The 23,386-nt window shown below is 42.5% G+C and overlaps 1 protein-coding gene across 1 annotated transcript in view; it reads right to left on the minus strand.

The window, feature by feature from the left end:
- The window catches only part of DSCAM (DS cell adhesion molecule), a 373,478-nt gene that overhangs the window by 174,638 nt on the left and 175,454 nt on the right, over window positions 1-23,386 (minus strand). Inside the window, exons 4-6 of the mRNA XM_054712828.1 lie at window positions 10,049-10,195; window positions 4,909-5,187; window positions 1,093-1,368 (exon numbers count right to left, since the gene is read on the minus strand). Coding sequence (XP_054568803.1) covers window positions 1,093-1,368; window positions 4,909-5,187; window positions 10,049-10,195 — 702 coding nt within the window. The remainder of the gene's footprint in view (window positions 1-1,092; window positions 1,369-4,908; window positions 5,188-10,048; window positions 10,196-23,386) is intronic.

The following is a 23,386-nucleotide window of genomic DNA, read 5'->3' on the forward strand; positions in this document are numbered from 1 at the left end:
TATAAAGGCCCAGTTCTCAACAAGACACATAAATATGCAGATAAAAGCTAGTTCAGTTATCTGGTGATAAACACATGTCTCCTTGAACATTACTTTAATAGCTTCTCTCCTGGCTGACGGATAAGCTTGAAGATTCAAGGAGGCAGTAGGCAGTTAAATAAAACAACAATAACAATAAAACATACCTAAAACCTGTTATCATACCACAAGGAAATTCCTCAGAAATTCAATTCACCTAAATCTTTGGATATTTGGACCCAACCAGGGACAGCCCTATGAACCCAACACCATTTTGCTCTCCATCAAGCTCAACACTGAAATAGTGCCCTGCGTCTTGCCTCTAACGTTGTGCTTCTCAACGGGGGTTACTTTGCACCCCAGGGGACACCTGGCAACCTCTGTAGGCATCTTTGGCTGTTACAGTTTGTAGAAAGGTGCTATGAGCATCTGGTGGGTAGAGGCCAGAGGTGTGGCAACAATCCTACAGTCTTCCAAGAACAGTGTTCCTGGGAAACCCTGGCCTAGCAGGGGTGAGGAACATCTGGCCCTCGGGCCGTAGAAAGCCCATAAAATCATTTGGTCTGGCCCTGCCGAGGTATTAGGGGTGAGTTAATTAAATGTTTGACCCAATGTAGCAGGCTAATTTATAAGTTGATAATTCTGTATGGCCCGCAAATGATGTTCTAAATATCCAAATGGCCCTTGGCAGAAAAAGGTTCCCTCTCCCTAGAGGATGCTGAGGTGTCAACCAACCTGTAAGTTTCAAAGCTTCAGAGACAACTTTAAACATGAGAGTGGGCAGCGTTCAGGTTCATTGACTTCATGTTAAATTACATTCCTTGTGTTCCCTCTACCATGTACGATGCTTACTTCCTCAGAACCTATCCTTTTATTTGTGTGATTTATCTTGAAAAACCTGGTAGAGTTTATAGCGGGTCAGATAGATAGAAAGGTACAGATAGGAACAAAGGTCAGAGAGGTCAAGAAAGGTATAAACTGGGAGCTAGCAGCACTGTGCCACCCCGGGTCCTTCCTTGGGAGTGCTCTGGGGCCGGGCTCTTTGCAGCCGAACCCGCACCGAGGCCCACTGACCTTCAAGGACCACCTGCACAAAGTCTTGAGCGGACAGCTTGTCCTCGCGCACAAAGCACTGGTACGCGCCCCCGTCACTTTTGACCATGTGATCCATGATAAGGTTTTCGTGGTTGATCCCTGTGATCCTCACATTTTTCCCCGGGTTGAGGATTTCGCCGTTTCGGTACCAGGAGAGCTCCTGGTCCTCACTTGCGGTCACGCTGCAGGACAAGGCCACCTGGCTCCCCACGCTGCTCTTCACCTTCCTGGGGCTGATGGTGGCTTTCAGTGGCTCTGAAGAACGGGGTCAGAGAGGAAAAAGAAGGTGAAAATATCACACGTGGACATGGCAGTTCAACAGCATGCGGGACTCCTGACAAGGCAGGTATGTCACTGCAAGCACACTCGCTCCATTCTTTTTTGTTTTTGATTTTTAAAAAATTCTTTATTGTTAAAGTATTACATATGTCCCTTTCCCCCACTGCCCTTTGTGTCAGGGTACAGCATGGTGTCTGCAACACCCTCTGTGCTGTTCTTCTTCATTATTATTATTATTATTATTATTATTATTTTATTTTATTTTTTTACTTCTCTATCTAGGTAGCAAATAGACTAATGTTGGTCAAATTGCTTTTTCACTGAGTATGTATGAGTATTAACCCACTGACAATAAGAAATGTGATGTGCTGGTTACCAGGAAGGACAGAAATATTTGAATATTTAAATCCTATTGGCCTTGTCTCAAAGAGGCATGGATGGGTTTGCTCTGGGCCATTGTCACACACATATATACTCACTCACATCCCTTATGTGGCCTAACCAGGGCCAATGCCAGCTATGAGGAAACAGGCTGACATTCGCATTTGTGACCGTGAAACCAGTTTTTGTTTGTTTGTCTGTTTAAAATGAGGCTAACTGGCTTGGACAGGGTTGGAAATCTCAATCTTGATGCCCTATGTTTTCATTCAACAAACCCAATTCAAGTTAGCAAGCGTTTATTGAACATCTGTATGCCAAGGATGGGATTAAAGTCACAGGCGAGGCAAAGATGAAAAACACTTGCAGTACAACTCGCATGTGCCATAAAGGTAGCAAACATCTTTTGTATGATATTTAAGTCAGTCTCCCCACTATCCTACAAGTTTTTTATTTTTAATCTCCACTTTGCAGAAGAGGAAATGGCTATTCAAAAAAAAGTTAATTAACCAAATCCACTCAACAAGTTAATGGCAAAAAAAAAACACCAGTTTTTTACCCCAGTTATTCCTACTGCTCTATTTTCTCCACACTGTGAAGTCTTTGGTTCCAAGAAGTTTAGGCTTCTAGGTGGATCAGACAAATACAAGAATGAATATAGTAACCAAAATAGTGTATTAGAGACATGTAATATGTGGCAGAGGATCAATAGAAGGTCCTCAGATATCAAGCATGGATAGAGCTGAGGCAGAGGGCATTGCGGAGACTGAATTAGGTCAGGAAGCACAGAGGGGTCTCAGGAAGCGTCTCTGAGCAGTTTGAATGCAACCCAAGGTCTCTGAAGGGGTATCATGGGAGAAAAATGACAAGGGCATCTGGGACAAGATTGCAAAAAGCCTCCAGATTTGGGAATTAAACCAGAGGGAACTAACGAAAGCTTTCTAGAATGTTCAGCAAGTGAATGCTACAGTCAGACACAATTTTTAGGAGAAATGAATCATTCCATTGTGATGGACAAATGAGAGTGGAAAGATGGTCAGAAAAGAGGCATCACAAATGCGCAGCTGAGGCACAGCGAGGACTGGATCTGAGATAGGGCAGAGGTGGAGGAGGTGGAGAACACAACTGGGGAATGCTGAGAGACAGTCTCTAGGACTTGGCAGGACTTGGCCAGAGAAATAAAAGCCTTAAAGACGATCAAGGACTTAAAATTCACACTGGAAGGTAACTTAAGGGGGAAGACATCTGGCATAACAAGGGGACCCATTTACAAGGTAGATTTAGTGGCAAGTTTGGTTTGGGATAGTGATCTTTGGGAGTGCCAGCTAAACATCTGCTATGAAATTGGGAGACATGCTCCACTGACCCTCAAAAAGGTGGCAGAGGCTAACCCTTTACACTCAGGGCTATTTCCAGAGGGGAGGAATTGGAAGCCATGAGGGATAAGAGAGAGCAGCAAAGCAAGAGAAGAGATCGATAGAGGGGGGCTCTGATTTGGAAGCAAGAGAAAAAGAAATTATAGGAATCGTTCTATAGGCCATGCTTTTTGTTAAGAGGAGAGAAAAACAAAGGAGCAGTCAGAAGGGAGGATGGGAACATTCAAGAAGCATTTGAGAACCTGTCCAAATGTGGCCGAAGAGTACAATGAAGGAAACATACACTCCGAATGAAGACTTTATAATTTTTAAAATGTACACAGTGATAAATGCCTTTACAGAGAAAGTAATACAATACTCTGAGTTGAACAGAAGATTGGGGGAGGGCAGGGGAAAAGACATGGCACTGAACTTAGAAAGATGGGAAGTCTTAGACATTCAAGTATTTGAAACCCATCTTCGATGTGGAGGGAGCAACATGACTTGCAATGGGAAAGGAATGGGTTTGTACAGGGGAGAGGAAGAAGATTTAGCATGTATGGATTTTTTTGAAGAAAAACTATGGGAAATATGGCAGGTTCACTTGAGATGCTTTAGATAATCTCCTAAGACATAAGCTTTACTCAACAGAAAACAGAAAGCCATAAAACATGTTTGAACACAGAGGAGACTTTGAGCCAGTGGGAATAATTCTTACTAGATGTCCAACGCTTCACTATTTCACACATAAGTTTCTTCAGCAACAGAAATATAACTGTGCAGGCATTACCTCCCATTTCTTTCTACTCCCAGCCTAAGCGAGTTGGAGTGATATCTGCAGGACTCACCCTGGGCTGCCGGTTCCAGACAGTCACTGGGAGATTTACTTTAAATATATTGTCTTGGGCTGGGATTGGGCGTCACACGCAGGGTGACACCGAAGAGGCACTTCCATAACTAGGCATGGGGCTGGGGAAAAGCCAAGGCGAGAAAATGCCTCCCTTTCAGTGTCAGACTCTGGTGATGCAGTTTGTTCAGTTCAGTTCATCGAATTAGACATACGTAATACTCTATACCGGCCACTGTGTTGACTGAAGTCCTGCAGCTCCATGGCATCTTGGGTATCTTGTTTTGATTTGGTTTCCACAGGAGCAAAACTGACGGTGTTGACCTAGATTGGAGTGCTTCCCCCTGTGATCACACCCCCTTTCCTCCGAGTCTGCCTTCAGCACCGCTCTCCACACGGTCTTCAACACAGTCCCCATCAATCAACTGGAGGTTAAATATAGCCACATCCTTGGACTAAATGATCTATAATATTGTGTCCAAGTCCACTATTTAAACAGTTTACAGCCTGGTATTTCTGCTGATTATAGGCCCACTTAGAAATTTAAAGAAGCATCTGAAACAGGCCGAGGACACGCACTTTGATCTGACTGCGTGACCGCCCAATCCTGCCCCGGTCCCATTGATTTTCACTGAGACTAGCTGATCTTCACTCAACAGCTGGGCAATGTTATCTTGGAAATGTAGCCTGGTTACATTGGGCCTGATGGAAATCTTGGAATTTGGGGAGTGGGAATCAGACAGACCTGAATTCAGTCCTAAGCTCCAAACTCTCCACTTTGGGCATCAATATCCTCATCTGCAAAATGGGGCCAATAATGGTCTCAGCAGGACCGCTGTGAAGATGGATGGGATGCTACAGAGAAAGCCCGGGGGTCAGCTTGTCACAAGAGCCCCATCAGCCAACTTCACCATCACAAGTTACCGTCCAACTTACGTTTCACGTACAGGCGGCCTATCACCTTAGCAGTTCCATATCTGTTGGATACTTCACACACATAGCTGCCTGAGTCTGAGGGACGAGTATTCTCAATGAGTAGCCCCGTCACGGTCTTCTGGAACCTTCCAGAAAGTTCCAGGGGCATGTTGTCTTTCAGCCAGCGGTAATCTGGCTCAGGGTGCCCAAGCGCTTTGCAAGGCAGCTCCACAGGCTGCCCTGACATGGCTTTGCGGTGATCAAACCCATCCAGTATGGACGGGGCTGAGTTCGCCGGGTCTGCAGAAGGAAGAAAAACTCTTAGACAGCGTGGAGGAGGAGCTGAAGTGATCATTCGCATCACAGAACCTCCTGCATAGTTGAAATTCTAGACGTCATACCAGTTATATGAATTTCTTCTGCTCAGCGTTTGTTAAAGTTTGAAGCAGAAAAGGTACCAAATACTAAGGACTTCAGAATCAGCAAGCTTCAACAGGAGTGTCCCCCACAGGCCAAGAATTGGGTCTTCTTAAAACCAGAGAATGTTGGACTTCCCCTCTCAAGAGAGTGACAGTAACATAAATAGTTGTTTAACATTAGTAAACTTTATGCCACAAAAGGAGTTTTACACATAACTATTAAATCTGGAGGTGTTTCAGTTATTTATTTCACAAATATTGTTTGACCCCCACGTCGGGAACCAGCCCAGCGTTAGGCATTAAAGACACAGGCAAGGTGACAAAGACAGGCCAGGATACCCTCATGGAGCTGACATTCTAGTTGGGCCAGTGTGTGTGAGGCAGCAGGAAACGTATCAGGACACAAATACATAAAGGTAACTTAGCCTGTGTACGTGTAAACAAGGGAAGAAATGGGATGATGGAGTGGGGATGTGGAAAAGAAAGTGGAGCCCTCAGACATTGCTGATGGGAATGTAAAATGGGTCAGCCACTTTGGAAAACAGTTTGGCAGTTTCTTAAAATGTTAAAATTCAATTTACCGTAAGGCCCTCAAGTTCCCTTCCTAAGTATCTATCCTAGACAAGTAAAAACCTACGTTCACTCAAAGACTTGTACACAAATGTTCATAGCATGCTTATTCATAACAGCTAAAATATGAAAATGATCTAACAGTCCATCCTTTAGTGAATAAACAAAATGTATATATATATACACAAAATGGAATACTAATCCGCAATAAAAAATAATACTGATACATGTTATAATATGGACTAGAGGCCCGGAACACGAAATTCGTCCACCAGGGGGAAAGGGGGTGTCTCTCAGTCCAGCCTGCACCCTCTCCAATATGGGACATCCCTCTCACAATGCAGGACTGCTGGCTCCCAACTGCTCACCTGCCTCTACCTGATTGCCCCTAACTGCTTCTGCCTGCCAGTCTGATCACCTCTTAACCACTCCACTGCCAGCCTGATTGACGCCTAACTGCTCCCCGGAAGGCCAGATTGCCCCAACTGCCCTCCCCTGCCAGTCTGGTTGTCCCTATCTGTCCTCCCCTGCAGGCCTGGTCGCCCCCAACTGCCCTCCCCTGCTGGCCTGTTCATGCCTAACTGCCCTCCCCTGCTGGCCCAGTCACTCCTAACTGCCCTCCCTGCTGGCCTCATCGCCCACAACTGCCCTCCTCTGCTGACCTGGTCTCCCACAACTGCCCTCCTCTGCCGGCCCAGTCACCCCTAACTGACCTCACTGCTGGCCCGATTGCCCACAACTGCCCTCCCCTGCAGGCCTGGGTCCCCCCGCAACTGCCCTCCTCTGCTGGCCTGGTCTCCCCCAACTGCCCACAACTGCCCTCCCCTGCAGGCCATCTTGTGGCAGCCATCTTGTTTCCACATGGGGGCAGCCATTTTTGTCCACATGGGGGCAGCCATCTTGTGTCTTGGAGTGATGGTCAATTTGCACATTACTCTTGTATTAGATAGGATGAACCTCAAAAGATTACATTAAAGAAGCTTGATACATAGCCACATATTGCATGATTCAATTTATCTAAAATACGCAGAAAATGCAGACCTGTAAAGACAGACAGGAGACAGTGCTTGCCTGGAGCTGGGGATGGGAAATGGAATTGACTAAAAAGAGATAGCAGGGACCTTTTTAATGATGGCAATGTTTTAAAATTAAATTATAGTGATAATTGCACAACTCTATACATTTTACTGAAATCATTGAATTGTATTCTTAAAATGGGCAAAGTTTAAAACTGGTAAGTTAAATCTCAATAAAACTATTTTACAGAAAAGGAAGGTGCATTTCTGTTATATTTTAAGTCACATTTTAAGCATGCTTGCCACAGGTGATATTTGGTCATATATAGAAGTAGTACAACCAAACAACAGCGCTGCATTTAATCTTCATCACTTAATCTTCAAACATTTTATGAAGTATGCTTCTTTACAAAAAGACTTTCCTTATGTAACCACAATGCTGATATCACACTAGTGTATTCATAAATTCTTCATATTACCCATTATGTACCATATATTCATATTTTCCTTTATTTCCCACATTATGCTTTCTGCTATGTCTATTCTCTGATGTATTCCTTCTAATTTAATTTTCATCTTTTCCTAAATTATGCCATTTTTTTCTTTCACAGATTCATGTTGTTTAGCCATTTTTTATGAGCCCTTTATTCTGACTTATGCTCCTCTTTCAAAGTATTAAATTATTCTCAAATGATAAGTTATAGTTTTCACATGATTTGTACGTAATTTTTACTTCTAATTGTCAAAACATGATTTGATTCATTTTCATCTTTCTTCTTGTAATAAATTTGTGGGAGGTTGAATCATTTTTTTCCTTTGTTCCATGTGAAAGTGAGACAGGGTTCTTCGTTAATGAGAAGACTCTTCTGGATGGGGAGGGAGATGCTAGTAGAAAGCTCTCCCAGCTTTTCCCTTTGGTGTCTCCACTAAAGAACTCACCACACAGCCCCTTTCTCAGAGCTGTGCCTGCTCTGGGAGGGTCCCACCTTCGGTCATGTGCTTCCTACATCACTACGCTACTTGCTTTCTGAGGCAGTACTCCACCTTGTCATGCTCCATTTTTCTGCATAACATTATATAAGATGGAATTCCTAGGGCCTCCATGCTACCCTAACCTCGTCTCTCTGTTATGTTAGCATTCTCCCTGGCTGATTTGATTTCTAATTCGAGCAGTCTCCCTCGGGGTGAGTATCTGTTCTTCAAAAGAAGTATTTTCTGAACACCTCCAGTATCTCTGCGGACCTAGACCACCGCTGAGCTGTGTGATCATTGCCAGTTACGGCCTTTGCCACTCATGTTCAACTCACAGTTCATGCAGGTCTATCGACCTGTGGGGTTGCTCTTTCCCAGGTTTCCACGGAAAAGACTGTCCTCTGCTTTTGGAGATGAGCATGTGTTGGTTATTTTGCAGTTCTGTGAATATATAGTAACTAGTAGCCCTGCGTACGAATCCGTGCACCAGTAGCTTGCCAGTAGCTCGCTGCTGCCCTCCAGTAGCTCTCTTCCCACTGCCCTGCCCTCCTGTAGCTCCCTCCACCCACCCCCCCAAAACCCCTTCATAGCTTGCTGCCCTGCCCACTCCTGTAGCTCTCTGCGCCTGCTTGTAGCTCGCTGCCCCACCCTCCTGCTGATCCAGTGTTACGCTGTTGGTCGTTATGCTTCACGGCGTAAAGACCATTTGCATATTACATCTTTATTATATAGGATTCCAAGAGGCCTTTTCACCATCTAGTGCCTCTGTGATACTGCTGCTGCCCCCTACCCCGGGGTCCTGTTACTGTCAGTAGTTTGCCCACACCCACCCAAGAGTTTCTGGGCATTTCCGTCACCTGGTTTTGTTGATGCCATCTATGTGCTTTTGCTTTTATCATTGGATTTATTCTGTTTTAATTTCAGTAGAAGTTTGGGATCATTAAAAATATTGCTGTTAATATGTCCCCACCCTGACCATGTGTGCCCCATGTGTATATTTTAAAATAAATCTGATTTAAAATGGAATTCATTTATTTTTTCTTTCGAAGCTTAGAATTTTAGAAGAGTCATCTGCGTTCACTATGTTCTCTCTTTTTTAGCATTAACAATTTTCTTAACAGAGGCACCAAGACGTAATAACTATAACACAGGAGAAAGTAACAATTGACATGAAAAAGGAAAATACTTCCAAGTGCAGAGGAGAAATCACTTAGTTCTGCCATCTTTTGGTGCTGTACCCCCAAAACCAGGTGGGCTTCGGTTATTCTGGGGGCATGGGGAAGGGAAATCCAAATAGAGCATCATCAGGGACCATCAGCAGGTGTCCAGGAGATGATGGTTTTCATTACCCCCCACCCCCAACATTGAGCAACTTTCCATCACTTCTCCCTCACAAAGCATCACTACAACACAATTATTATATTCATTATATTAAAATTGAATATAATATAATGTTATATTATATTCAATTTTAGATTCTATAGGGCAAAGTTCAGATATTTTGCATTCGATTTTCTAATTCTGAGATGGAATTTCACACATCTGGCTTGCTCCAGGAAGTGCTAATGCATCACTGCGCGCTTATTTGTTCGACAGATGGGCCAATAGCGAACCAAATGTGAAGGTTATGCAAAAGACTGATGTTTTCTCAAAGGGCAAATCCCATCAGAGAGGGCACAAACTGGCATCCTGCTCTCAGATTTCCTTCACTCGAGAATAATCCTGGAGGGGCACGGGAGGGCATGAACATCCCTCTACCTTTAGACATGGTTCATTTCCCCAACACTGTAGCATCACACGTGGACCAAGAGGTGTGTTCCACATGACCCTGCTCTTCTCCCTCAGCTCGGCGGGGTGGGAGGCATCGTGGTGACGGTTGGCATGGTCAGTGACAGGCCAAACAAATGTGTATGGCAAGGAGGTGCTGTCTTCCAAAGAGAACTCATATAATGCTCCAAAGGAATTTGGAATTTCACAAAATATGAAATGACTTCATTGGAATATCTCTATTTGTACTGTATTGTATTGGTGTTGATTTTTTTAAGGAAACAGACCTTAAGTTGATAAAATATTTTGGGGAAAAGCCTGAAGACTTGATTTTAGTCATGAATTTCACCAGGTGGGTGGCGCCATCTCGGGACACCAGCAAAGGGAGAGCAGAAATAGGGGGCGCTGAGCCTTTACCTGATACAAAGAGCCGGGCGCTGTTGCTCTGCCGGGTCTCCCCCGTGTACCTGTGGCGCGTGATGCAGCGGTAGTTATACAATCCGTCTTCGTTCTGTACATCTTTAATATACAAGGCTCCCGTGGATGTGATGAGAAATCTAGATCCTGAAAGAGAGACGCAAATGCAGTCAGCGAATGACTGTTTTCGCTTGAAGAAACCTCATGCAAAGGCCGATCATAGGTGTGCATGTGAATTTCAGGGTCCAAGCCATTTTAAATGTCCAATAGCTTACATTAGCAGTTCTTAGTATGCTACACAATAAGTATATACTTAGAAAATTTAATGTCATAAATTATTTTTTTAGGTCTAGGCAATGTATTTATATTGTAGCAACAGAGTTGGTGTAAAATTGGTATGTGACAAATGTAGCAGATTTCCTTTGATCATCATTTTTCTCTTCACATGTGACAGATTAAGGGAGTATTAACTTGCTTTTATAAATTTTTACCTCATATAAGTATAACCTTTTGCCTCTGTTTGAAGTATTTCACGTACAAAAATAAAGCAATAAAATATTCTACAGCCCAGTTGGTGTGGCTCAGAGGTTGAGAGTCGACCAATGAACCAGGAGGTCAGGGTTCGATTCCTGATCAGGGCGCATGCTCAGGTTGTGGGCTCTATCCCCAGAAGGGGGCTTGCAGGAAGCAGCCAATCAATGATTCTCTCTCATCATTGATGCTTTCTCTCTCTCTCCCTCTCCTTTCCTCTTTGAAATCAATAAAAATATATTTTAAAAAATATATCTACAAATTTTCCAGGAAAGACTATCTGATTTCCCCATAACTATAACCAATACTTATACTATAAGACAACAATCAGTTCCTCTTATTGAATTTATTGGGGTAACATGGGTTAATAAAATTAGATAGGTTTCATGCTATTTCTTAATCATTACTGAAATAATTGGCAATAACTGTTTTCACCTCAGGGAGAAAAAGCCACACTCAGACATTCCTCCTTCACTTCAGCATGGGACATGGTGTCTCCATGTGACCCCTGATTTTGTAACCACATGGAACCTCATCTTCTTTCCTCTGACCTTTTCTCCTTCTTTCCTTTGATTCGAACTGGCCTCTTCCAGCCTGGAGCCCCTGACTCACCTGCCCCCCGCCCCTGACACGTGCACTCCCTGGATCATTAAGCCCCCAGGACCATCAGTGGCCTGCATCCGATAATCTTAGGAACAAAGCCTGGGGCCAGCGGCCACAGAGACAGATAACATCCAGGCTTGGATTGTGTTTGAGCTCTGGACCCAGGAAAGCGAACTGTTCCCACCAACCAAATCCATGTGACACCAGACAGAATGACTCCCTGGCTGACATGGGGACCAGATGCAATGACCACCACCCTCCACCCTAGCACCGACCGAGACCCTAACCATGCCTGACTCCCCTAGCCACGTGATTAATGATCTTTCCCCGATATGGCCCATCCTCTGTGAGCCAGGTCTTTGAGGTCACCTGTGACTCTGGACATGATGCCATTTCTTTAAAAACTAACCTTTACTTTTATGGCTGCAAACTCCTGTTCAGGGTTGATTGGGCTTTAATGTGTGCAGACCAACAAACCCCTTCGGTTTGGTAACAATTCCCGCCTGTACAACTCTAGCTGTACAGAAATGGCTAACGTTAAGAGATAAATGTCAGTGTTGCTTTAAGAAGGATGATGATGATTTTTTCTTTTGATAATGTGACTAATATTTACGGCTCAATTATAATTTGATGATAAACCAAACAAAGGCAAAAGAATAAACCCCAAAGTGAGTTGTTGCACCTACATAGTGGGTGACTCAGTACACTTTCTGCCACTGTTGGATTCTTCTATCGAGTATTTCTGCATTGGATGCAATTTTATCTCAAAGAGAATGATTTTTTTTGTCTGTTTGGGAAAAGACTAACATTTCCCCAATTCATCTTCTTTTATTGTTTGTTTTCCTTACATTCATTTGAAACATCCTTTGGTTTATTTTAACCAGAATTTACCAGGGATCTTGACTTCATTGATTTTAGGTCTCAAATATTTACATTGTGAACACAATTCCTGCAGTTCTTGGTTATTTCTTGTAAGGACTACACTTTATTCATAGATCAGTTGCTCAAATAAAATAAAAAGGGCTTATGCTTTCTTATCCTATGTAATGAAAGGGTAATATGCAAATTGTCCCCTTGAGTTTGATGGGAGTTTGACCAAGGGGTGGGACCGGCCGCCAACGGCCAGGACCCTTCCCCCCTGCTGGCACCGCCCCCAATTGGCTTCCTTACCCTGATTGGGGGTGGAGCCAGCCCACCAACTGCCCATGGCCCCTCCCCCTGACCACCCCTGCCCCGTGGGCTGGCCAGACCCCACCCGTGCATGAATTCGTGCACCAGGCCTCTAGTGTAAGATAAGAGCAATTCAAAAGAGATTGGAAAAGAAAAAAATCGTAAGACAAATATTGATCTGGCATAAGCCTTTTCAAAGAATGCAAATTAAACAATGTATCAAATATTTTTAAATCATAAATTCACTTTTAAAACAATTCCATGTAGTAGCTTATTTTAAAGTATGCTATAAATACACTAACAGAATAGCTGGAAAAGCTAATGCTGCATCTTCGAGATATTTTTGCTTTATCCTCTCCTGAACGGATGTAACTAAAATACCTTTTACCACTTGTCATATGTCATCACACATCAAGCATTTCTTACCAGTATATGTTGTGTATAATTGAAACATTTTTTCTCTTTCAATATATTTTGCATACTTACATAATGCTTTAACAACTAGTTCCTTTACAGTACAGAGTGACAGACAGAAAAGAGGGATGCAAATATTAGACATGCAATTTATGTCTCCTTTCTGATATGGAGGATTGTCATGAGAATTGACAAGCCGTCAGCACTGGCAGGTGTAGGTGGAAGCACTGTGCCCAGTGGCTCAGGAGTGCTGGGAGGGCCGGGGACACAGAGGGGCCGGCACGCATTTAGTCCCCCCGCTGGGCCCCCAGAGGGCTCTATTCTCTATTCACTGGGCTCTATTCTCTATGATTTAACTTAATCACTCACTTTGCTCCTGTAATAGGTCACTTTTTCTTGTTTTGTTAATCCTCACCCGGGGATATTTTTCCACTGAGAGGTAGACACCAGACCTGCCAACGCTGTTAGGACTTTGTGTTAACTATGAGTAAATGGGGGAGGGAAGAGGAGATATATGTACTACTATAAGTAATACTTTAAACAATAAAATAACATTTAAAAATAAATAAATAAATAAAATTGTGTTACAGAAGACTAAAAAAAAAAAAAAAAGAGTAAATGGGTTGTAAGTGCTGAAGTGGTTCTCCAACTTTAGTTGACATGAGCTTGTATGTTACAGCCACTAAAATAAACCCCCAGTTCAGCCAGTCTAGAGACATAAAACTACCAATGGAAACAGGGCATTTACACAGTTAGGAATGTTGTAGGAACACTGGGGCTATAGGGAAGTCTACAGCCACATTCCTCTGGTGGTTGTGGCACTGAGTGGCGGAGAACTTGGTTCAGACAGAACTGTCTACCGTGAGGGGGTGTGGGGAGAGGGGCTGCGTAGACGTGTTAAGTCCTTTCTGCAGTAGGGGACCACAGACACTCGGGGGCCTCCTCCATTAGCATTGTCCATTCTTTGAATAAGAATATTACCAGGTGTTGAGTTGTGTGAGTTGTTCATATATTTTGGATATGGACCCCTTGTCAGAGCTGTTGTTTGCAAATACCCACTCCCCCTAGGTTGGTTACCTTTTTGTTTCATTGGCAGTTTGTTGTTGTTGTTGTTGTTGTTGTTATTGCTGTGTAGAAAGAAGCTCTTAAGTTTGATATAGTTTCTTTCATTTATTTTGCCTTTACTCCCCTTGCCTTTGAGGTCAAATTCATAAAATCTTCTCTGAGACCAAGGTCCATAAGGTTAGTTCCTGTTTTCTTCTATGTAATTTGTTGTTTCAGGTCTTATATTTAGGTTTTCGATCCATTTGGGATTAATTTTTGTACATGGGGACAAACAGCAGCCTAGTTTCATTCTTTTGCATGTGGCTTTCCAATTTTCCCAGCACCATTTATTGAAGAGACTTTATTTTCTCCATTGCATATTTTTGTCTCCTTGGTTGAAAATTGTTTGCCCATATACATGTGGGTGTATTTCTGGGCTCTTAATTCTGTTCCATTGGTCTGTGTGTCTGTGTGCCAATACCATGCTGTTTTGATGATCGCTGATCTATAGTATAAGCTGAAGTCTGGGAATGTAATATCCCCTGCTTCATTCTTTTTTCTCAGGATTCCTTTGGCTATTCAGAATCTTTTGTGGGTCCATACAAACCTGATGATTTTTTTGTTCTATTTTCTTTAAAAAATGTTATTGGGATTTTGATTGGGGATTTATTAGATCTGTATATTGGTTTGGGAAATATGTACACTTGAAACCTACTTAGTCTTATTAATCAATGTCATCCCAATAAATGTAATAATAATAAAAAAAAAATCCCCTGGCCTCTTTGTCAGTATCCGAACATCAGATACATAATCTGAAGATTTCCAAATGAATCATTCCTCACTTGTCATATCTCATCCGGCGGAAGGTCCGACTGTCCTAAAATACTCCTGATCACCCACTCCCCTTTCTCTCTGCTGCACCCAGGTCTAAGGATCCACCCACACCCTGTTTCCTCTCCTGCTCCTCTCAGCCCATTCTCCACCCAACATCATGGTCATTTAACACGATGAATCATTTCAATTATTTAGTGTCAACAGAGGGATGCTACAAATCATTCATGGTCGACCACAGTGCTTTCAGCGTGGACTACATCTCCAAGAGGTCTCTACTCTCCCTCTTCCACTGTGCCCAGGCCACACAGTCCCCTTAATCACTTCACCCGGCGGGCCCTGATCGACATCTCTGCCTGGCTGGCTCCTTCCCACCATTCTGGCCTCAATTCTAGGTCAACTTTCCAGCAGTGTCAGCCCACACTGACCACGCTCATGGCCACTCACTTTCAGAGCACTGGATTTTATACACCGATGTGAAGTTATCTTGTGTGTGTGGGAGACTGCTTTCATCTTTCTCTCCTCCAACTAGAATATCAGGAACTTGATGTGTCTTGCTCAACTTTTCTTCTCCATTCCACAGAAAAATGGCTAGGCTATCCGAAAATACTTGTTAAAGAGATGAGTGGATGAAACATTTATCATTGCTCCCATACAAAAAGACTCATCTTAAGTCTGGGTAAAAAAAAAAAAAGCAAGCTAAAATACCTCTTTTTAGGTTTCAGCATGAGTCTTCCTCATGTATAATACATAAAAAGAGTATTTTCCCCTCTTGGAGTGACTATACTAGTAATATATTCTTATATAAAAATGAGCATATTTAAAGATTTTGGTGTTAATTATTCTCCCATTATACTCCCTCCCTGTCTTTTTCCTGCACAGCCAGGCTGTTTGATCTTCAGTAGGGACAATAATATTTTTTCAGGAAGGTTTTAAAAGCATATTTGATTTTTCACTTAGTCAGAAATATATCTTAGGGTGTTTTGTTTTTCCGCTTTTGCAATCTGAATTGAGCTACTAGTAATTAAAAGAACAAATGGTTCTTCTAATAAGACGCCAAATGGTAGTGCGACACCCTGAAACTTTGATCAGCTGGGCCTGTCACCTCCAATTGACAGCCATACTGTGCGATGCAGCTGCGCTTCTCCTGAGCAGGTGTCCTAACAGCCTCTCCGATCAGAGGAGCACGAGATTCGGATCTAAGTTCCAAGGATAAAACACTGGACATGAGATTAGTTTCTGAATGGATAGCTCACATTTTTTCACTTGAAAATCAAATTAGCATAAATTAAAACAGAAGGGAAAATAGGAAATAAACATACAACCTACGATAACTTTAAAGTTATCGAGTTCTCTTAATTCCAATGTGAATTGAGCTCACAGTTTGGTTCTGAGGTGTGACTGCTCTGTGATGGGCTGGGTGGGTGTCGAGCCACGATTATAGATGAAGGAGCTCCAACTATTTCTTGAGCAATAGAGCGACCTGGTATAAATGACGGCTTAAAGAAAATGACGTGGAAAGGTGTATCTAAGAGAGGAAAGGGAGTAGGTCCTTAAGATAAGAGGTGTAACCTGGTGCTCTGGGTTGAATTTGGCCCCCTCCAAAATTCCTAAGTTGAATAACAACCTTTGGCACCTCCGAACGTGGCCTTATTTGGAAACGGGGTCACTGCAGATGAAATTTGTTCAGATGAGGTCCTACTGGAGGAGGGCGGGCCCTAATCCAATGGGATGGTTTTCCTTGTAAAAAGCAGAAATTTGGACACAGAGACATCTGGGCATCAGTATTAACCCTAATGGGTGCCAATAGGTATTGCATGTCTACTGTGAACCTCCACTGCTCTCAACATCCTGTGCTCTGACCCCTTTAGCTCCCACGATGTCCCCCTGAGCCAGGCACTGTAATTATTCCCATTTTACAGATGAGAAGAGTGAGGAACAGAGGGCAAGCGACTTGCGTGTGTTCACACAACTAGAAGGAGCCCAACCTGGCGTTCTGGCTGCGAGCTCACACCCTCACCCACGGAGCTCCCTGGCTCTGGGTCAGGGCTGGAGTGTGAGACAGCAAGGCCAGGCCACATGGGGGAACAGGGGTCTGGAACAGGAGCATTGCGCACAGAAATGTTTAAACTGAGGAATCAACAGACTTGGTTGGAGTGAAGAGTTTGATGGCCCCACAGGGCTGACAGCTCTCACAGAGCAGATACCTCGGGCCAGGGTGTCTGTTCTAGGAAAGACAGTCAGCCCCGAGCAGGCTAGGCACTCAGAGGAGGTGAGGAAAGCCAAGCTGGAGGCAGAGTCTGGGGGACTCTGCATGTCAGGAGCCCTTTATGGGAACGGATGTCCAGGAGCCCCCAGGGGGGAGAGAGAGGGAAGAGGGCCAGCAAAAGACACAGCGAGTCAGAGGGGACAGACACCAGGAGGGTGTGACATTATGAAAGTGGAGGAAGAGAGACATTCCAGGAAAAATGGTGCAAACATCTCATCTCTGCGTCTTCTTATCACCATAACCTACAGAGCCTCAGTTTCCTCTTCTGCACAATGGACAATATTACCTTCCTGCGCATGCAGTGATGTGTGCACATATGAGTGCTTCCACAGGATCGAGTCTTTGAAGGGGACAAGTTGAACTAAAATGTGTTGTGATATTAAATAAGAATGTCCGTGCAAGTGCCTGCACTCCAGGAAAGCTATAATCTGCAGTAAATAATGATGATAAAATAACCCACTTGCTAGATCAATAAACATATTAATTATCTACCTTCAAACAACTTGTAATACATAAAATGAACTCAAAGAACACCATATATATCTACATATCTATATATCTATATCTATATCTATATCTATATCTATATCTATTTGTCAAAGGACACAATAGAAGACAGGGACAGATGGAGAGGCACATCAAATTCCATCATTAGAGGACTCGATATTGCAAAGGTGTCAATTTTCCACAAATGAAATGAATGACATGTTATTTGATTTCTGAACAGAATTTACTTAAACTTGGCAAAGTCAATGCAGGTTAAACAAGATGCTACTTTCATCCAGGACATTAGAAAATAATTAAAATATGTATTTAATAATACATAGTCTTGGCAAGGGTGTGGGGACATAAGCACCTACAGGTATTCATGAAGCCATTTGTTCTTTGCCGGGCAATCTGCTAGCATATTCTATCCTATGGAAACACTCATACACATGCACACATCAACGTATGCACAGGAAATGCACTGCAGCATTGTTTTAAAAAATTGCAAACACACCTAAACACCAATCAAGGGGCGAATATATGAATAAATAAATTAGGGTGCGCCCATACGATGCAGCCATTTTGAAGACAGTAAGGTAAATGCATCCATACTCTGTGGAAAGGTCTCTAAGACATAACATAAAGTAATTGCAGAACAATATGCAATGCTCAGTATACAAGGCCATGGACATGCGTATGTGGTTAGAAACGTGTGTTGTACATGAACAGAGAGATGTCAGCAGATACCCACCAAAATGTGAGCTGTAGTTGCCTCTGCGGAGATTAGGGGAAGGGAAGGGAGAGTCGAGTTTACTTCATGGGCTCGTGGATTTGAATATCCCACCAAGAGGCTCTATTAGCGCGCCACGTGTGCAATGGAAATGTATTTTGAAGGAGGTGTCCGTGGGTGGTGAGCATATGGACGCCGCAGGCGCAGACCAAACTCATTTGAGCAGCACGGTAGGGGGCAGGTGGGAAATCTGGGAAAATATTTATGTTGGGAGTAAATGTGTCAAAATGGCCTTTTGTTTTGCTTGCTTTCCAATCTGATCGCATCTGCGGCATGCTTAAAAGCGGAAGGGAGGGCTTCTGATATTTACCCCGGCTTTGTAATCCTTCCCTCCAGCACCTGACCCCAAAGCCTAACTCGCCATGGATGATCCCCTGGTCTTCCTGGGATGCCCTGATAACATGCAACTTCCCACCTAATCCCATGCAATCCAGTTGGCTTGTGTGTGTTGGCCCTGCCTTCCCCGTTGGCTGCCTCACTGCTCTTTCTCCCTCGTGCAGAGTGCTGCATTAATACTTGTTTGGATCTTACTGACATATGTATTTTAAATTTCCCCCCAAAATGGGCTCAGCAGAATAAGACATCATTTAGGTGGGACCTGTTATATTTTTCAAGTATCGTCAAGGTATCCAAGACTCATGAAGCCCCAGCCCAGACCGTGGCTGCCTGGAAGAAGTCACTTGGCCAGAGAGGGTGACGTGACCCCTGCACCTAGAGCATGAGGAGAAAGCCAGCGATCCCGGGCTGGCTTTGATAAGTACAGAGTAATTGGCATATATATGTTTAGCTTCTCTCGAAGCAATCTCACTGAGACATTTTTCTTATGTAAATAAAATTCTCTCAGTGAAATTCTCCTGCAGTTAAATGAGGCTCAATTACACACTGCTAATTTAAGCCCGCGCACTGCATTCCGACTGTCTACCTAATTACCCTGTTTAGGCTGTTAATGATCAGATCTTCACTCTCAAGCAGAAATTCGAGTCTGCCATTAATCTCTCCTCTAGTTAGATTTCTAGTTATTTAAAAGAAGAAATCCTTAGAAAAAGAAAGAATCTGATTTTTAAATAGATTATTTTGAGGACTTATTAAAAAGAGCCAAAGAAGTTTATAAAGCTTGAATTGTATTTATTCATTTACAGGATGAACAAGATGGTTTGCCCCTGACCTCTAGGAGCAAATATTTTAGTCTGGGAGAAAGACAGTAACAGTAGGTAGACAAAGAAAACAGCCACTCCCCATGATAAATGCTCTAAGAGAATTAAGACTCGGAGGCTGAACTTGATAAAGAGGAGTGTTGAGATGGGGCATGAGAGTAAGGGTTTCCGTGGAGGGCGCATTCAAATGTGGTACAAAGGAGGGCAAGGGTAGGGCTGAGAACAAAGAAGGAGAGAAGCACGTGCACATGTCTGGAGGTGGGAAACATGGAGGCATGTTCAAGGAACTGCAACAAGATACCTCTAAAAATTAGACGTGACTGTCACAGAATCGGTCGGGATGCTGGAGTGAGGCAAAGGTCAGAGGTGATGCCTAGGTGTGGGGGGAGGGGTGCTGACTGGGTGGAGAAGCAGGGCTTAGCAGCAGAGGAGGAGCCCTGGGTGTGGCTCTCCTCGGAGGGCAATTTACTTCGGACTTCCAAGAATTAACGACAGGCGATTTTTCTTTTATTCATCTATAACCAATGCCTATGTTTACTCCTTCTGGGACTCTACTAGAAACTAGTGACCAGCAAAATTCTGTTTTTCAATGGTACCCTGTCAAATTCCTATTCAATGTAAAGTTTGAGCAATTATTATTTTCAGTTATCTATATTCTTCTTACTAGTTTTAATTGCATATTTGTTATATAATCATCTAATGAATCTTGGAGAATTTTGAGATAAAATTCCTCCTTGGATTGACTTTTGGTCATTTCTGTCATGAAAATATGGTATGTTATTTGGAATCTTAGTTTCCCATTTTTCCCCCCAAATACTTTAATATGGCCAATAAGTCAAATGTGAGTTGGAGCAACTCAGATTTCTGCGGTTATAAATAAATTAATTATTATGAAATGCTTCTTGGCATAAGAAATGTAGACTGCTGGATAAACATAATAAACATCTGTTTACACGAATAAGAGAGTTCTCAGGTAAGGGAAGTCCTTGGGGACCTATAAATGAAGAGGGAATTGGACTCTAGGGCAAGCTCTCGTTGATGCGATAGGTGCTGTGGGACACGTGCTCTTCGAAGAAGCAATAGGGACAGAACAGAGACATCCTCTGCACGTCGGGGAAACTTCTGCAGAAAGCTGCAACCTCGCTAAGTGGACTGAAAAAACAAACAAACACCTTTTTAGCAAATAGCCTGGCTGTCTCTGCCTAGGTTTCAGGTAGGAAACATGTCTAACCATAGCACTAGCCTTGCTCAGGTTTGGGGTTTGGGTTTACACACTATCTCCAGGGTCAAAGAAGCCTCAGGACAAGAAATTAACAAATGGTGACCCAGTTCCTAAGAACATCTGACAGAAACAAAGGCAAGTCTTCCCTAGAGGACTGAGCCACTGGGGATGTTTACAGACAAGGCCCAACTCTTCTCTCCAATCCTGAGCTCATTACCCCAAACCACTGGACACATTAGAGGTCAATTTTCCATAAGAGTCAGAAGAAACAACAGAGACCTCAGAAGTGGAATCACTGTACACAGATTACTCAATCATTTTTTTGAAATGGTTGCAGAAATATAAAATTGGATCAAGAATAAGAAAAGGAAAAAAATATCAAAAGGACAGATACATTAGCTAAACAATGAAATGGCATACCCAGAAATGAGAATTATAATTCTTGATATAAATATTTAGATTAGACACAGTCAGGAAAATTAGTGTACAGTGAAATAAATATAAATAAATTACCCAGAATATTGCCTAAAGAGAAAAAGAAACACAAATATGAAAGAAAGATGAAGAGACTTGGAGGAGGGATGAAGATCTATATGGATAATAACAATTCCAGAAAGAGAAAGTAGAAAAAAAAAGGCAGATAAGCAATATCTGGAGAAAATAATTTGAAATTTCCCCAGAAATGATAAGAAATAAGCTTGGGAGTATAGATTTGGCCCTGGAACTGAAGGATGGGCTTCAGGAAAGGTCAGGGTACCCAAGGATGGAATGGATGCAAAAAGGAATGATAAGAAATGGGTATGAACGGGTAACTCTAAACACATGAGGGCTGCATAAAATGATCATCATAATAATGACTAGTATGACAGGTATAAAAAATAAGAGGTACCTAGAACACTGCATAATAGTCTTTAAGGTGGGAGGGATGTCTTGGGAGGCGGGGCATTCTGAAATCCTGGCTATTCAGCATGGTGGGTCAGGGTCATTATATCTGTACCTGAAGGACAGCAATCTCTTAGTACGCTTAGGGCAGTGGTCGGCAAACTCATTAGTCAACAGAGCCAAATATCAACAGTACAACGATTGAAATTTCTTTTGAGAGCCAAATTTTTTAAACTTAAACTATATAGGTAGGTACATTGTTATTAGCTTAATTAGGGTACGTGGTATTTTGTGGAAGAGCCACACTCAAGAGGCTAAAGAGCCACATGTGGCTTGCGAGCCGCGGTTTGCTGACCACTGGCTTAGGGTACTGATTCAGAATTCCTTCCCACCTATGTCTTGACATTCCTTTCCACCTATGTCTAAACTAGATCATGTGCTTTTTAGTTTCAGAAGGATTTTTATGATCATTACTTTATTGAAACCTTTATAGCAAAACTAATAAAGACCATTTAATCCTTCCCCACCACACCCAATCCTCCACTTATTAGTCAGGTTGTGTCCTTTGGAAATATTTGATAAAATTATAAGCATTGTCAACTTCATATTTTGAGAAATGTGTCCAATTTTCCCAAAATCTGTCAGACTGCATTCCAGTGCAAGTTACATATTGGGGCATGACTGTATGAATTCACAGCTCTAGGGTAAGTGGATCTCGCTTTTTTTAAAAAAAATGTCCTACATTTTCTTCCCACATTTTCCAACCTAGTAGTTGTTTATAAACCCATGTAGAACATGTTCATTTTTTTTTATTGGCTTATACAAGCAATTCTCACAGTGATATAGTGTATAGTGGAACCATCCTATACCATTTAGAAATCCATGGAATACAACATGGTAAATTTGCTCTTTCCTTCAATCTAGTTCAACATGGATTTAATAAAAGTAGGATATCCTTTTATAAAGGATGAATAAAAATTCCTTGTATTTTAAGATAATTTTCTCTCTTCTTGAGAGAGAGAGTACAAAAGGGTTTTCTCCAATACATTTTACTCATTTTGATATCTTCTGATAAATTATTCTCATGTCATGCTGAGCAAACTTCAACTTGTCATTTGAGCAAGGATATAATGAAGTCCTTATAAATGTCTAGCACTGAAGCCATATTTCTTTCATTGCTTGGTATTAAATTTTAATTAGAGACTATCCTTTCAAATAACCAGTATTTCATGGGAAAAAATAGCATAAATGACGGTATTAAGGAAAAAGCTAATGTCATAAAAAAGACATCTAACTAATGGACACCACTTTTTTTTTCTGGCCCATTCTAAACATGTCCACTGTGTATAACAAATACCACAAAGGATTATACAAAATCAAGAGATGCCAATCTCCATTTTCAAACTGACAGGTACAACAAGAAGAGGTACTTCATGGCAGCAGAGGGAAGGTCTTGGATGAGTTGACTGCCTGTGCCACTTGCTTTTTGTCGTTTCTTTGGCTTCATCTTTCAATGTGGGGTCTACAATAGTGTCTTAGGGCTACCATAGCAAAGTACCACAAACTGGGGGGCTTAAACCCCAGAAATTTCTTCTCGCACATTTCTGGAAGACAGAGGTATGGAATCAAGTTGTTGTCTGAGTTACAATCCCTCCCAAACCTCTGGAAATGGATCCTCCCTTCTTCCTTCCAAGTCCATGGTTGATGGCCACATAACTCCAATTTCTATGTCTTTCTTCACCTCCCCTTTTTCCCTCTGTGTCTGTGTCCAAGTTTCCTTCTTCTATTATAAGGATACTAGTCATATTGGATGAAGGCTTCACTCTTCTACAGTATGACCTTAACTAATCACATCTGTAAAGATCTATTTCCAAACAGGGTCTTATTCTGAGCTAGTTGGGGCTCTGTGAGACCTTCAACATATAATTTGGGGTGGACACAA

The sequence above is a fragment of the Eptesicus fuscus genome, chromosome 3 (genome assembly GCF_027574615.1).
Source record: "Eptesicus fuscus isolate TK198812 chromosome 3, DD_ASM_mEF_20220401, whole genome shotgun sequence".
NCBI lineage: Eukaryota > Metazoa > Chordata > Mammalia > Chiroptera > Vespertilionidae > Eptesicus > Eptesicus fuscus.